At 42.4% G+C, this 16,552-nt stretch overlaps 1 protein-coding gene across 1 annotated transcript in view; it reads right to left on the reverse strand.

The window, feature by feature from the left end:
• Positions 1-15,003, reverse strand: part of LOC126480946 (tryptophan 5-hydroxylase 1) — a 280,936-nt gene extending 265,933 nt beyond the window's left edge. Inside the window, exon 1 of the mRNA XM_050104365.1 lies at positions 14,888-15,003. Coding sequence (XP_049960322.1) covers positions 14,888-14,989 — 102 coding nt within the window. The 5' untranslated portion in view covers positions 14,990-15,003. The remainder of the gene's footprint in view (positions 1-14,887) is intronic.
• Positions 15,004-16,552: the final 1,549 nt, after the last annotated feature.

Genomic DNA, 16,552 nt, shown 5'->3' on the forward strand with positions numbered 1-16,552 from the left:
ATGAGGGCCACATGAGCAGAAATTCATAAAAGTTATTGACTGATATTAATGCAGGTAGTTAAATATAGGAAAAATGGAATACGTGTACTATACTCGGGGCTACAATTTCTTCGTTCCGGCACTTTATGTTTGTACGCTCATATTGTGCCAAAATACACTCTACAGCCAGAAAACATAAGTGTTATAGTGATATGTGTTGGTTTTAGAACATTATCTCTCAGGTTCCCTGACAGATGGTACGTTCGAACACACAACATATTTCGTACAACTCACCGTGGTTTAAATGGCCCTTTCGTTACCTGACGCGAAAACAGAAAATTTCCCGTAAGAAGAGCTACGAGTGAAGACTGCAACAATTTCCACTTCCAGATTCTAAATAAAGATTTATTACATCTACATCTACATCCATACTCCGCAAGCCACCTGACGGTGTGTGGCGGAGGATACCTTGAGTACCTCTATCGGTTCTCCCTTCTATTCCAGTCTCGTATTGTTCGTGGAAAGAAGGATTGTCGGCATGCCTCTGTGTGGGCTCTAATCCCCATACTCCGCAAGCCACTGACGGTGTGTGACGGAGGGTACCTTGAGTACCTCTATCGGTTCTCCTTTCTATTCCAGTCTCGTATTGTTCGTGGAAAGAAGGATTGTCGGTATGCCTGTGTGTGGGTTCTAATCTCTCTGATTTTATCCTCATCGTCTCTTCGCGAGATATACGTAGGAGGGAGCAATATACTGCTTGAGTCCTCGGCGAAGGTATGTTCTCGAAACTTCAACAAAAGCCCGTACTGAGCTACTGAGCGTCTCTCCTGCAGAGTCTTCCACTGGAGTTTATCTATCATCTCCGTAACGCTTTCGTGATTAATAAATGATCCTGTAACGAAGCGCGCAGCTCTCCGTTGGATCTTCTCTATCTCTTCTATCAACCCTATCTGGTACGGATCTCACACTGCTGAGCAGTATTCAAGCAGTGGGCGAACAAGCGTACTGTAACCTACTTCCTTTTTTGCGGATTGCATTTCCTTAGGATTCTTCCAATGAATCTCAGTCTGGCATCTGCTTTACCGATGATCAACTTTATATGATCATTCCATTTTAAATCACTCCTAATGCGTACTCCCAGATAATTTATGGAATTAACTGCGGCCAGTTGCTGACCTGCTATATTGTAGCTAAATGATAAGGGATCTTCCTTTCTATGTATTCGCAGCACATTACACTTGTCTACATTGAGATTCAATTGCCATTCCCTGCACCATGCGTCAATTCGCTGCAGATCCTCCTGCATTTCAGTACAATTTTCCATTGTTACAACCTCTTCATATACCACAGCATCATCCGCAGAAAGTCTCAGTGAACTTCCGATGTCATCCACAAGGTCATTTATGTATATTGTGAATAGCAACAGTCCTACGACACTCCCCTGCGGCACACCTAAAATCACTCTTACTTCGGAAGACTTCTCTCCATTGAGAATGACATGCTGCGTTCTGTTATCTAGGAACTCTTCAATCCAATCACACAATTGGTCTGATAGTCCATATGCTCTTACTTTATTCATTAAATGACTGTGTGGAACTGTATCGAACGCCTTGCGGAAGTCAAGAAACACGGCATCTACCTGGGAACCTGTGTCTATGGCCCTCTGAGTCTCGTGGACGAACAGCGCGAGCTGGGTTTCACAGGATCGTCTTTTTCGAAACCCATGCTGATTCCTACAGAGTAGGTTTCTAGTCTCCAGAAAAGTCATTATACTCGAACATAATACGTTTTCCAAAATTCTACAACAGATAGACGTTAGAGATATAGGTCTATAGTTCTCCTCATCTGTTCGACGTCCCTTCTTGAAAACGGGGATGACCTGTGCCCCTTTCCAATCCTTTGGAACGCTACGCTCTTCTAAAGACCTACGGTACACCGCTGCAAGAAGGGGGGCAAGTTCCTTCGCGTACTCTGTGTAAAATCGAACTGGTATCCCATCAGGTCTAGCGGCCTTTCCTGTTTTGAGCGATTTTAATTGTTTCTCTCTCCCTCTGTCGTCTATTTCGATATCTACCATTTTTTCATCTGTGCGACAATCTAGAGAAGGAACTACAGTGCAGTCTTCCTCTGTGAAACAGCTTTGGAAAAATACATTTAGTATTTCGGCCTTTAGTCTGTCATCCACTGTTTCAGTACCATTTTGGTCACAGAGTGTCTGGACATTTTGTTTTGATCCACCTACCGCTTTGACATAAGACCAAAATTTCTTAGGATTTTCTGCCAAGTCAGTACATAGAGCTTTACTTTCGAATTGCAAAAACCTAGTCAGATATAAGCCACGAATGGATCCAAACCTTCCATCCAGTATCGCGTAGGTTAGTCTAGTACTGAAACTGAAGAGAACGGAGAAAGGTAAACGACATTTTTGGTCTGAGTCTGGCCGCAAATGGTTGGAATCTAATGGGAATGATAGAGTATTTTGAGTCCAGTCAATTAACAACAATTAGGCTACACTGTATTTTCATTTTTGATATTTCCACGTGAGAATGACTCCACAGATTTGAATTCACAGAATATATTTTGCTGAATGTCTGAAAAAAAAAATGTTTTGCAATAAAATAAAATAATATTTTTAAGTACTACAGTATACCAGTTTTGCCGATTTTATGTGTAACAGCTCATACAAGACACTAAATAACGGATGCTCGGTAATTAAGAACAGTTCTACTTTCCCCCAGGGCTGTCCGTTATGGAGAGGTTTTACTGCGTATTCATTGGTAAGATGGCTAAAATAAGGATACGTACCCCCTAAAAGTGCAGCATAGAAGGACGGTCAAACACTGCCAGTATCAAACAGAATTTACCTGTTATTTTCTGCATTTCAGCTCAAAGGTATTTGCAACAATAAATCATGTACTGTTAGCATCCGTTTATTTTCCAAGGGAGAACTTTCCTTGACTGCTAAAAGTCAGCAGCAAGGAGACATGCCTACTTATCAATGTTCATCTCTGAAACTGAAAATGGTTGACTATAAATGGAAGAAGTCCAAAATTATTGCACAATACGCTTTGGACGCTATGTGCCGAGCAAAGCTGTGACGGGCGGGAACGAACCGCCGTAGTTCGTCAACCGTGTTACAAACTTGCTTCGCAGCAAACAGAGCATCACTGCGGACTGAAACGTAGCCGAAGTCTTGTTGTCAAACAAATGCAGAACGAAGCCAAAATTAAAGAGAATGAAACGTGATGCATTCAGTGAGTCCCAAGGTAATCTTCTGTCTACTGGTCTAATCAAAATCCCAAAAAATTTTGGTCTTGCGTTAAATTAGTACATGGATCAAAACCATGTGTCCACTCTGTGACCATAATGGCATCTAAACGGAGAATGAAAGAGAGGAGGTCGAAGTCTTTTTTCAAAATTATTGTAGTAAGAAAGCTCGTATTACGGTGCCTACTTGTTCTTGTAAGGAACATCTAAATGATATATATCGTAACAAGTGACTGCTGGAAGGAAAATCACCTAAAATCGCTCAACAGAGGAAAGGCGACTGGCCTTATACGGTAACTATGTGATTCTATATAGAATAGGTGAAAGAACTTGAACAAAATGCGAGCGTGATTGGATTGAAGAGTTCCTATTTACCAGATGTAGAGTGGGAGACTCCAGTGATTAGGAGGGGTTGTAAGGAGAAAGAATCGTGTGAAAATGTTTTAAGTAAATTTATCTGTGAAACGATTCGTGAAGATAACATCTTAGACCTGCTAGTGACAAACAGACCGGAACTTTACGACTCAGCGTAAAGCAAGGAATAAGTGGTCATAAGACCGTTACAGCATCACTGGATACAGCTGTAACTAGGAATACAAAGAAAGGAAGCAAGTTCTTTCTGTTTAGCAAGAGCGACAACAAACAGATTTCTGATAACCTGAGTGGTCACCACGAAAATTTCTTCTCCAATACTAACAACGTCGAGTATCAATGCACGAATATCAAGATCATCGTACAATACACTTTATACAAGTATGTGCCGAGAAAAATTATGAGTGGTGGAAAATACTCGTCGTGATTCTACAGCCATGTTAGAAAACTGGTACGAAAGCAAATTTAAAAGTATTCAAAGCCTCACAGACAAACAAAAATTTAACGAAGGCAAAATTAAAGTGAGGAGAGACATAAATGAAGCGTTCGACAAATTCTGTCTACCTACTCGACGGAAAATCCGATGTTAAATCAGTAAACAAATGGAAGTCTTTAGTCTAGACACTCCTGAGCATAATGACATCGAAACGGAGGGCGACAGAGAAAATGCCGAAATACAAAACGTCTTTTTCCGAAACGGGTTCACAGGTGACGATCGCACTGTAGTGCCTGCTTTAAATCGTCGCTCAAACAACGAAACGACTGATATCGAAATAAATGTCCACGGTAGAGAAAAGTAACTGAAATCGCCGAACAGAGGGAAGGTCACTGGATCTGACGAGATACCAATACGTTTCAGCACAGAGTATGCGAAAGAACTTGTCCCTCTTCTAGCAGTGGTGTATCGCAAGTCACTGGCGGAGCGAAGTGTTCCTGATGATTGGAAAAAAAAAAGCACAGGTAATATCCGTTTTCAAGAACCCTGTTTCCAATAATCGTCGTCGAACAGACGCGCGGAAATATGGGGCTATATTTCTGACGTCTGTCAGTCGTAGAATTTTGAAATTGTACGTTTTTGGAGGCCGAAAATCTTCTCTGTAGGGACCAATACGAGCTACGAAAACAAATGGCCGCCTGAAACACAGCTCGGTCTGTCTGTCCACGGACACAGAAAGCAGTACATACAGGCACTCGGGTAGATGCCGTATTCCTTCACTTCTGGAAGGCATTCGATGCAGTTCCACAATGCCGCCTAATGAACGAAGTAGGAGAGTACGGAATATGAGACCAACTGTGTGGTTGGATTGAAGAGTTTCTAGCAAAAGAAACACAAAATGTCTTTCTCAAAGGAGAGAAATCGTCAGACGTAAAATTCGATATATCCTCAGAAAATGTCATAGGATCATTACTTTTCACTATATACGTAACTGACCTAGTGAATAACGTCGGAATTTCCATGAGGCTTTTCACGAATGATACTGCTGTATACAGTGAAGTCGCAGTGCTAGAAAATTGTAGTGAACGCAGAAGTACCTGAAAAGGATCGACGCTTGGTGCTGGAGATGGCAATCGACACTAGGCGTAAACAGATGTATGGTATTGCGAATACACAGACAGAAAGACCCTTTATCGTATAATTACACAAATGCAGAACCATCACTGGAAGCAGTTACTTCCATAAAATATCTAAGAATATGCGTACGGTACGATCTGAAATAGAACGACCACACAAAATTAATCGCAAGTGAGACAGACCCAAGACTGACATTCATTGGAAGATTGCTCAGAAAATGGAATCCGGTAAGAAAGAAACTGGGTTACGAAACACTCATTAGACATTGAACAATGCTCGTCATTAAGAGATCCATATTAGATAGGACTGACAGAGGAAATAGGGCAGATGCAAAGAAGGGGTGGTGATAGCATAAGCGGCACAGCTCAAGCACAGCTCCTGGCTACCAGGTAAACAGCAAGGTGCGAGAGTCAGTCAGCACATGGTGGATCTCCCTACAGCCGTTACACGTCACACACGCATGCACAGAACGAAACGGATGTTATGGCGAGAATGATCACTGAAATGAAATATGTCTACGTAGAAATCATGGACATTTCGCGTCACACCATCCAGTAACGCTACGTTGATTCCAAAGCTACCAAGCTGAGCGCGTCAATGAGACGAGTCAATCGCCGTTTGGGAAGTTTTTATATGCCAAAAACTACGCAGTTTACAGCGGTATTAATAATTGTCATTTACCCTAATTTCCTTAACAAATTAACGAGTTGGTAGATGAAATATACTTGCTTAAACTGTAACCTGCGAGCGCTAAGCTTTAATCCAGTAAATAGTTTGAAGCTTAAAAACAAAAAATAATTTTACATTTAGACAAATTAAGCCAGAATATCCAATCCTCCACAGTATCATCTATTATGAAGTCAGCATAGTGTAGGAACTTGCTTTACCCTTTTCCTGCCTTAGTGAATTTTCAGTATTCAATGTGTTTAATAGCAATACTAAATTTATTTGAACAGTCTATTTTTAAAGGATTTTCCTATGTACCGTAAGAGCAGCTTCCTTGAAACAATCTTGGCAGTGTGAAATCAACGATGCAAAGCACGCCTGTGCTGTGGGGTCTTTTGTGACTCACGACAAGAACACAGCAAGTTCCATAACCCGATTTCCCAGAAACTTCACACAGTGGAAGGGGGGTCAAAATAAGCGAACACCTGTTTATTTATCCACAGATACTCGACCGTTTCTGAGAAAACGACGGTCAAGCTATTGGATGCAATTTATGTGCTTTTTTTTAGCAGCTGATTAGCTCTGTGGCAGTGATGACACTGTAGCTAGCCCCGCGAATTCACAATTTTAAGCCCCGTGTTCGAAACCCGATTATTGCTTTTGTACACAAATGTGTAAAACAATAAATGAATGAGAAAATTTTGAAATTGTTTCCAGTAAAATTTCTCTTGTGCATCTTGTCAGTAATAATGGCGGTGTTGGGTACTCTTTCCGGAAGAGAGCCTTTCAATAGGTCAGCAAGTATACCCGTCTTTCTGAAATCCAGCAAGGAGGGTCTTTTATTCAATCTACCCAGCTGATTTCGCCATCTTGATGGAATCAGTAACGAGACAAATAGTTCTTGAATTAGTTCTCAAAGCGAACAGACAGCAAAGGACCATATATACATATATTATGTAATAAATGTGTGACACCTATTGTGAAACCTAGTTGCAATTTTACAATCTTTATAACACTCATGTATCCCCTAATTTCATAAGAAACGTTTATCTACTAACCTTCTGTGGAGATAGGTAAATAAACGAAAAAAAGAACAATAGTCGGGTTCCGAACATGGAGCACAAAAATGAGAAACTGCCATGCTACCCTGCTACCAACGCGCCAGTTATACTCAAGTGCCATAAAAGGCATCTAAAATGTTTCGAGAACTTTGTGCGTCGTTTTCTCAGAAACTGTCGAGTATCTACGGACAAGCCGAAACATGTGTTTGCTTACTTTGACCCTTCTTCCATTAAACGAAGTTCTTACAAAATCGGTTTATGGCACTTGCCGTGATCTCTTTGTCACTTGTGGTTGCAGTCTCGGCTAAAAGTTCGTCAATAGGCAGAGCTGGAGAGGGATTTTTGTGCTGCGATATTGGCGTTGCCGAATTGAAAGACTTAAATTTTACGCTATGTTTCAGCCTTTATCTTAATTCATCATTCGAAGATGATAGCTGTTCGGATACTGCGAGAAATTTACCTTTCGTTGGGTGTTAGCGAGCTGAAGCATTACGTTTCTCGGTGTGTCGCGACGCGCTGCAGTGAACTAAATAAAGCCTGTTTAAATTGCGAGCTAAAAGCCAGCGAATTGGTAGCTTAATGAGAAACTAAACAGATAGTTTTTATTTTTTTTTTCAGAATGAATTTTCACTCTGCAGCTGAATGTGCGTTCATATGTGATATGGAACTTCCTGGCAGATTAAAACTGAGTGCCGGACCATGATTCGAATCTGGGAGCAGTTTTAATCTGCCAGTAAGTCTCATAACAGCGCAGACTCCACTGCAAAGCGAAAATCCATTCTGAACATAATCCCCACGTTGTGGCTAAGCCATGTCTCCGCAATATTCCTTCTTCCAGGAATGCTATTCCTTCAAGGTATGCACGAGAACTTCTCTGAAGTGTAGGAGATGACGTACTGGCGAAAGGAGAGTCGTGGTTCATGCTTCGATAGCTCTGTCGGTAGAACACTTACCTGCGAAAGGCAAAGGCCGCAGTTTCGAGTCCTGGTCCGCCACACAGTTCTGATCTGCCAGTAAGTTAAATGGTTATTAATGGACAATTTTATTGCCTATTTTCACTGACTACACAATCATTTAATAAACTTAAATTTCCGATTTTCATGAAGTTCGGACTTTGAAACTGAGAGCTCACGTTTGATTATTGCTTTGTACAGGAGTTCGCTGTGTGAACAGATCTACTGCTAGCTTTACTACACGCGTATATGAACTTGCTGACGAATTGTTCATGTCAAAACTGCTGTTATTTTATTTCTTTCATTTTGAGACCGCTAATCGTAAATGAATTCAGTTTCATAGATTAAAATAAAAATTGTTCGATTTCAGTCATCAACTTGTTAACTATGCTGCTTTATTTACTTGCAAATTGTACCACATTTTGTATTTCTGATCAATTACTAGGAAAATCAGAAAAAATCTAACTACTCTATAGCCAAGTTGACCAAAGAATGATAAGTGGAACCACTTCTAATCACCCCTTAGGTATTTGTTCGAGCCAAAATTTCTATTAGTTTCCAGATTTACCCGCCTCTCTGCTCTTTTGATCGGAACTTTTAAAATTAATTTTTCACTGACGTGCCGAAGACACTGGTATACGAATCCGTATTGAAAGACAGAGATATGAAAACAGGCAGAATACGGCGCTGCGGTCGGCAACGCCTATATATGGCAGCAATTGTCTGGCGCAGTTGTTAGATCGGTTACTGCTGCTACAATGACAGTTTGAACATGCTGTTATAGTCGGCGCGCGAGCGATGGGACACAGCATCTCCGAGGTAGCGATGAAGCGGACATTTTCCCGTACGACCATTTCATGAGTGTACCATGAATATCAGGAATCCGGTAAAACATCAAATCTAAGACATCGCTGCGGCCGGAAAAAGATCCTGCAAGAACACGACCAACGACAACTGAAGAGAACCGTCAACGTGACAGAAGTGCAACCCTTTTGTAAATTGCCGCAGATTTCAATGCAGGGCCATCAACAAGTGTCAGCGTGCGAACTATTCAACAAACGTAGTCGATATGGGCTTTCGGAGGCGAACGTCCACTTGTGTACCATTGATGACTGCAAGGCACAAAGCTTTACACCTTGCCTGGGCTCGTCAACACCGACATTGGACTGTTGATGATTGGATACTTGTTTCCAGGTCGGAGGAATCTCGTTTCGAATTGTATCGAGTGGATGGACGTGTACGGTTATGGGGACAACTTCAAGAATCCATGGACCCTGCGTGTCAGCAGGGGATTGTTCAAGCTGGTGGAGGCTCTGAAATGGTGGACGTATGCACTTGGAGTGATATGGGACCTCTGATACGTCTAGATGCGATTCTGACAGGTGACACGTATGTAAGCATCTTGTCTGATCACTTGCATCCATTTGTGTCCATTGTGCATTCCGGCGGACTTGGGCAATTCCAGCAAGACAATAAGACACCCCCCCCCCCCCCCCCACGCCCAGAATTGCTATAGAGTGACTCTAGGAACACTCTTCGGAGTTTAAACACTTCCACCTGCCACCAAACTCCTCAGACATAAACATTATTGAGCTTGTCTGGGATACCTTGCAACGTGTTGTTCAGAAGAAATATCCACCTCCTTGTACTCTTGCGGATTCGTGGACAGCCGTGTAGGATTCATGGTGTCAGTTCCCACCATCACTACTTCAGACATTAGTCGAGTCCATGCCATGGCGAGTTGCGGCACTTCTGCGTACTCGCGGGTGTCCTACACGATATTAGTCAGGTGTACCACTTTCTTTGGCTCTTCAGTGTATCAATCGAAAGAGAGAGAAGGAGAGGGACAGAGGGGGGTGAGGGGATCTCGCAAGCATAAAATCAATTCCAGGTAACATAGATGCCCGACAGATTCATTGGAAAAATCCTTAGGAAGTGTCGTCACCCCACGAAGAAGGTAGCCTACAAATTATTTGTTGAATCTATACACGACTATTACTCGTCAATCTAATATCATCTTTTCCTGATATCTTTATCCGTTTCCAAGATATAGAAGTTCAAAGTTTCCCTGCTTGTACACGTAAAATATGCACATAAAACCCGGTGTGAGGCGAAGAAGTAGTTTATATAGTGATGCAGAACGGAGAAATATGCTGTAAATTATCTCCTTTATCATCAGAAGCGTTCTGGGGTTTTTTGTGTACTAAAGCATATGAAATTTTTTTGTGCATTTGAAACCCGGTCTGGAGTGTAAATTTAGTTTTGCATTATTTCAATCCAACTTATGTAAATCAACAAAATTTTATTGACGCATAAAGTTCTTCTCATATGAGTTACGTGACCTGCTGTGGCAGGGAAGATAAGAAAACCAGCGGAAAAATGCTCGTATCAGAGCACAAAAAAGGCGAATGAAACTGCCTCATTTTTTCTCGACACCTTTAAAAATTTTCTCAAAAATTTTAGCCTGGGAACATATTCGCACTTTTTCGTACTGACGGACAAAGGGGTAGTGGCAGTGGTAAAAAACGAGTATTAGTGGAAGGTAGTAGACAGTGGTTGCTATACAGAAAGAGCGAAGGAGATGGTGACAGTGTGAGAGAAAACGAGGGGCACAGTGGCAGTGGAATATAGTTGATAATGACAGAACAGTGCTAGAAAAAAAAAAAAAAAACGAAGGAGACAGCGTCAGAGGGAGAGTAATAAAAAGAAGGGGAAAGTGTAAGTGGGTGAGAGCCAGTGATAATGAGAGATAATCTATGACACTGATAACGAGGAAGGGAGAGAAGAGACAGCAGCATTTGGAAAGACTGAATTAGGTAGTAGCATTAAAAAAAAAAAGAGCAAGAGGGAGACAGTGACAGTAAGAGGAAACAGTAGCAGTAGGACAGGACGAAGGAGAATGTGGCTGTGAGACAGGAAACAGAGAGACACAAAGAGATAACGATACTGAGTTGGGCTGAATGACTGAGTGAGAAAATGGGCAAGTGAGTGTGGATGCGTGTGAGTAACTTACACAGACGTATGAATGTCAGCGAGGTGCAGTTAGGGGAGCTTGTAGGAGTAAGAGGTGAGCTGCACGCTAAACAGAGCGCGACTATGTTCAAAGGTGTTAGGGAAGGTAGAACGAGACAGCTGGCACTCCACGTTTCTCACAGCTTTTTAAAAAGGACTTATCCGCCTTTTTTGTGCTCCGATAGGAGCATTTTGCCGCTGAGGGAAGAATGGCGCTTTTCGTTACTGGTTCATCTGATAAACGCGAAAGCGTCACGGAGATGCTCAACCAATTACAGTGGCAGACACTCAAGAGAGGCGTCATGCACCATTGTGTGATTTAATGTTAAAATTTCGAGAGAGTACTTCTCTAGAAGAGTCCACTGATATATTGGAACCTTCCACGTGTATCTCGTGGAAAGACCCCGAAGGTAAAATGGGACAGGCATGAGTTTATGCGAAGGCTTCCCAACGAACGTTCTTCCCGCGGACCTTTGCCGATTGGAACGGGATAGGGGGCAGTGTCATTGGCACAAAAAAGTACCGTGCACCTCAACCCGTAATTTGGCTTCCGTAGTACACATGAAAATGTAAATGAGCGGCATCTAAAATTAAACTAAGCGATAAATCTATTGCGTGACTACTTGCATGTCGTATTAATTTTCCAACGACGCGAACGTCCACGGATACTGAGTAGTACATATTATCCGAAAGATATTTTATAAGTACGATATTAACACAATGCCTTGAGGTACGCACGGTGCAACTTTTCCTTCAGTTAATGGATCTCCATTGAGAACAATATTGAAGATTCTGGTTGGGTTAATCACTATTTGCTAAGTTTGATTAATGCACATCAAATACCGGAAACCTGCTAAGTGTCGTGACTGTTGATAATCGGAATTCCTGTTGCTATATTGCTTAAACCCTGAAATATCTACGTCGCTCAACTAACTGTTCGTTGCGCAATCGATATAATTGATCGGTATTGCACGCTTCATGGAAAATGAAGAGATCAGCTTTCGTGCGTGGATAAATATTTTTATTAAATTGTGTTTGTTACTGAAATAGTGAAATTAGGCTTGACAGCACAAGCGTTACGAAATTGACGCTTTCCGGACTCCGGACTATAGCCTTCTTCTTAACAAATTTTCATTGAAAATAATATTTTTGTGACAGGTCATCACATTTCGATTAGTGAGATTGTTGTTGTGATATGAATAGTAAGCATTTTATTTCAAAAAGTCATAAATAAATTTTCATTGAAAATATGCTTTCTTGACAGACTAAATTTAGGTCAGAGAGGTGGTTGTCGTGGTACGCATAGCGAACATCTTATCTCCATAGGTAATGACCTAAATTGTAAAATATAACTTTTCAAGCCAGAAATATCACACCTTTTTCACCTATTACTATTGAGCTGTGAGGGAATGGATTTTCGTGATAAATCCAACTTCCTTCCCAGCCTCCGAGGACATATTCTATGGAAGATTGATTAGGGAGGAGACGGGGGAAAGCGTGGGGGGGGGGGGGGGGGGGGGTGAGTAACCTCCACACTGTGACCTGCTGCTGACTGGATGTAGCCACTACCTCATGACGTCCTCCTCAGACGGTGACGAAACGTTGGGTTTATCTAGAAAACCTGTAAGACTTAATAAACCGGAAAATTTTAGTAATTGTGGTATCTTGAATCAAGCTCTGGATATTTGAATGTGCGACTGATCAACAACATTCGGGGAAAGTCGTCGTTCTATGGCTGAAACGAAATGTGGGTTCACTTGTACATCCCAGAGACAAACCTGCATTGTAAAAAATACGCTGGTGGAAGCGAAAGGTCATTAAAAAAAATTGAAGAAGTAAATTTGTCGTTTGTGATGGGTGGAGGGATGGCGACTTCTTAGGCATCTTTAAGACCATAAAAAAAACCAGTGACCAGCTCCTAGTAAGCAATGTTATCAGGCCGCATGTATAGATAACTGAAATATCATTGCAGCACGAGAATTGGGCTTTGCACATATCAGTCGTCGGGATTGCAAAACAACACCACCTGTGCTTCGAAGGAGGTCCTTACTAGCACTAACTTCACACTTTACACTATTGGAAAATTTGGAAGGAATAAATTTTCAATGTAACGTGTTATTTGTTCTGCAAACGATTAATAAGCCGAAGTTGGAGAGCAAATTTCTTCGTAATGGGAAAAAGAGCTTATGATGACTGGACCAGCCGAACTGACTTCGGCGGACATCACGATGTATTTTTACCGTACTAGTCCGTCCGATTAAATTAAATTTCTACCAGCGTAAAAGCGTCCACCGCCAGTAAAAATTTGAAACAACTTTTTCGAGCAGTAGGCCGCATAAATTTATAAAGTAAAACCGATATTAAAACTGACTTTTCATCTAACTTTGCAACGGACCACCATAACGTTTGTAGGGAAGAAATTCTCGATGTGAGAGTTTTCTGTGCTGTAAATGAGTATTACGCTACTGTCCGAAGCAACTTCCTTTGTCGAAGGAGTAAAAATTGAATTTTTAAGAAAATTGGACTAAATGAATTGACATGGACGGAGATGAGCTTGCAAAATAGATTCACTGTATTGTTTCAGATCTACTAAAATTATAAAACCGGCTTCGTAAGTAAAATTTCAGTTATATGAATGCGAAATGTGTTCCATGAACCGTGTCAAGTTCAGTAAACATCTTTAGAAATATCCGTCGCGTCATTTTGAAACTATAACCATTATTAAAACCGAGTTTCGGCCTATTTCAGAGTAAAAACAATCTTGGTTGTGAAGTTATTTAATTTAAACGACGCGTTTCACCCTTTGGGGCATCATCAGATGGTACAAAGTTTTTCTGGATACGTAACCCATCCTTCATAAAGACGCACAAAATGGAAAATGGACGAAACAGTGACATTGTCGATTTTGTATAGCTTTATGACGGATAGGTTTCATATCCGGCTACTTCTACACAATCTGATGGTGCCCAAAAAGTGTGAAATGCGTCATTGACATTAAATAACCTCGCAACCAAGACTCTTTTCATTCTGAAATAGGTCGAAATTCGGTTTTAATAATGGTTACAGTTTTAAATGACGTGGCATATTCCAATACAAGTTTATTCAACTTGTCGCTGCCCGCTTTTATTCTGAAATAATTCGAAACTGCATGATGTAGCTCCCTGCCACAATAAAATGGAATTTTTTTGCAGCGGAGCTCTTCAGGGAGACTAAACTGATCCAGTTTCACTAAAGATGTAAATGTATTTGAATAAAATTCTTTTGGGCATTAGGGTGAGTTATTTTGAAACAAAAACCAGTACTAATAGCGACGTTTTGACCGTCTTTACAGCGATCTTCCTTAGGGAGACTAAACTGATTTAATTTTAGTAAAGTATGTAAATGAATTTGATTTCTTTAGATATTAGGCAGAGTCGTTTCGAAACAAAAAACCACTAACCAGCTAGACATTGGACCGTATTTGCAGCGGTCTTCTTCAGGAGCACTGAAGTGAGTCAGTTTTATTAAACTGTGTAAATGAATTGCACTAGAATTGTTATGGGCATTAGGACGAATCATTTTGGAAGGAAAACCGCTATTAAAGCATACGTTTCGACCAGCTTTGCAGCGGTCATCTCTAGGGAGACTAAAGTGAGTGAACTAAAGTAAACAGTATAAATGTATTTCCGTAAAATCCCTTAGTCCTTTAGGCTGCGTCATTTTGATGTTGATACCGCTATTAATACCGACGTTTCGACCGTTTTTGCCGCTGTCATTTTCAGGGAGACCAAATAGAATTTAGTCGCTCAGAAGAGAAACTCTGGAAAGACAGTCGAAATATCGGTTTTAGTTTTAAAATGACGCCTACTGATGTCAAAAAAGATTTTATTCAAATATACTGCAGACGTTTATTAAAACTGGCTCGGTTTTTGGCAGTTGCCCATCTGACTGACCGTGAGACGACAGCAAAACGATTTGGAAACGAGTCGACTACGTCAGGCGCGCTACTGACGCTAGTGGAGTACCTGTAGCCGCGCGGTGACGGGCGGACCCTCCTTCAGCGCCCACTGGCCGCCGGCGGAGCGGTACAGCCACAGGCCCAGAAGACCCTTGCCCGAGGCGCTCATGGCGGACTGGCGGACGCTGCACTGGCGCCGCCGGCGCGCCGCGCGGCTGCCTTTAAAGGCCGGCCGCGCCGCCCCCGCAACCGCCGCCGCCCGCCTCCCTCGCTCCCCTCATCCCCCCCGGCCCTCGCTACTCACCCCCACTACGGGCGCCACGCGGCCGCTTTGTTCTCGCGGATTGCAAGTGTGCTGCTTCTCATCTCCCGCTGCTTCACTCAATGGATGGACGGGCCCTCGGTTCGATAGCTAATTCATTCACTTTCTTGCAGCCTCCTGCCACTTCTGGTAAGCGCAAAAGTACCAACGACGGCCGCTATCTTTGACTGCCAGTGCGGAGACGGCGCCCGAAATACTTCTCAACTTCTTGATTTTAATTACCTTTTTCGTGCTCTAAACCACGACTGCATTAAAGTTTCGTCATTTTTCCTGCGGTAATACGTACATTTATCAATGGCGCTTATTAAAAGTGTGCCCGCCCCTGGTAGCTGAGTGGTCAGCGCGACGGAATCTCATACCTAACGGCCCCGGTTCGATTCCCGGCTGGGTCGGAGATTAACTCCGCTCAGGGACTGGGTGTGGTATTGTCCTTACTATCATCATTTCATCCCCATCGACACGCAGGGTCGGAGATTAACTCCGCTCAGGGACTGGGTGTGGTATTGTCCTTACTATCATCATTACATCCCCATCGACACGCAAGTCGCCGAAGTGGCGTCAACTCTAAATACTTGCACCAGGCGAACGGTCTACCCGACGGGAGGCCCTAGCCACACGGCATTTATTAAAAGTGTAACATCATGTAGGATAGCAACGCATAAAAGTTTGATTATTGTTTGTGCACAGTATAATACGATTATATCCGTTAAGTGCGAAATTCAGTACACAGGGGCTCTCAGCAACATTGGCTTTAACCTGAATAGGCACCGAGCCGAACTAAGCTTGAATAATCCAGTGTAAAAACTAAAAGTCACACCACGAAGGAACTACCAGAATGGGATGGAAATCGGCACATGTACATGAGCAGACAATCAACGCCGGCCGGGGTGGCCGAGCGGTTCTAGGCGCTACTGTCTGGAACCGCGCGACCGCTACCGTCGCAGGTTCGAATCCAGCCTCGGGCATGGATGTGTGTGATGTCCTTAGGTTAGTTAGGTTTAAGTAGTTCTAAGTTCTAGGGGACTGATGACCTCAGAAGTTAAGTCCCATAGTGCTCAGAACCATTTGAACCATTTTGAAGACAATCAATGGTTACAATTTCAGAAAAATTCTATGATTTATTGAAGACAAAGAGCTTCACAAATTAGTCAATGGCGCGTTGGTCTACCTCTGCCCCTTGTACAACCTGTTTTTCGGCTTGGTGCTGATTGATGCACCTATGGAATGTCGTCCTGAAGGATATCATGGCAAATTCTGTCCAGTTAGTGCGTTAGATCGTCAAATTCCCGAGATGCCCAAAATGCTCCAAATATTCTCAGTTGGGGAGAGATCCGGGGACCTTTGTGACCAAGATTACAGGGTTTCGCGAGGACAAAGACAAGCAGATGAAACTTTTGCCGTGTGCGGGCG

This window comes from Schistocerca serialis, chromosome 5, assembly GCF_023864345.2.
Source record: "Schistocerca serialis cubense isolate TAMUIC-IGC-003099 chromosome 5, iqSchSeri2.2, whole genome shotgun sequence".
NCBI lineage: Eukaryota > Metazoa > Arthropoda > Insecta > Orthoptera > Acrididae > Schistocerca > Schistocerca serialis.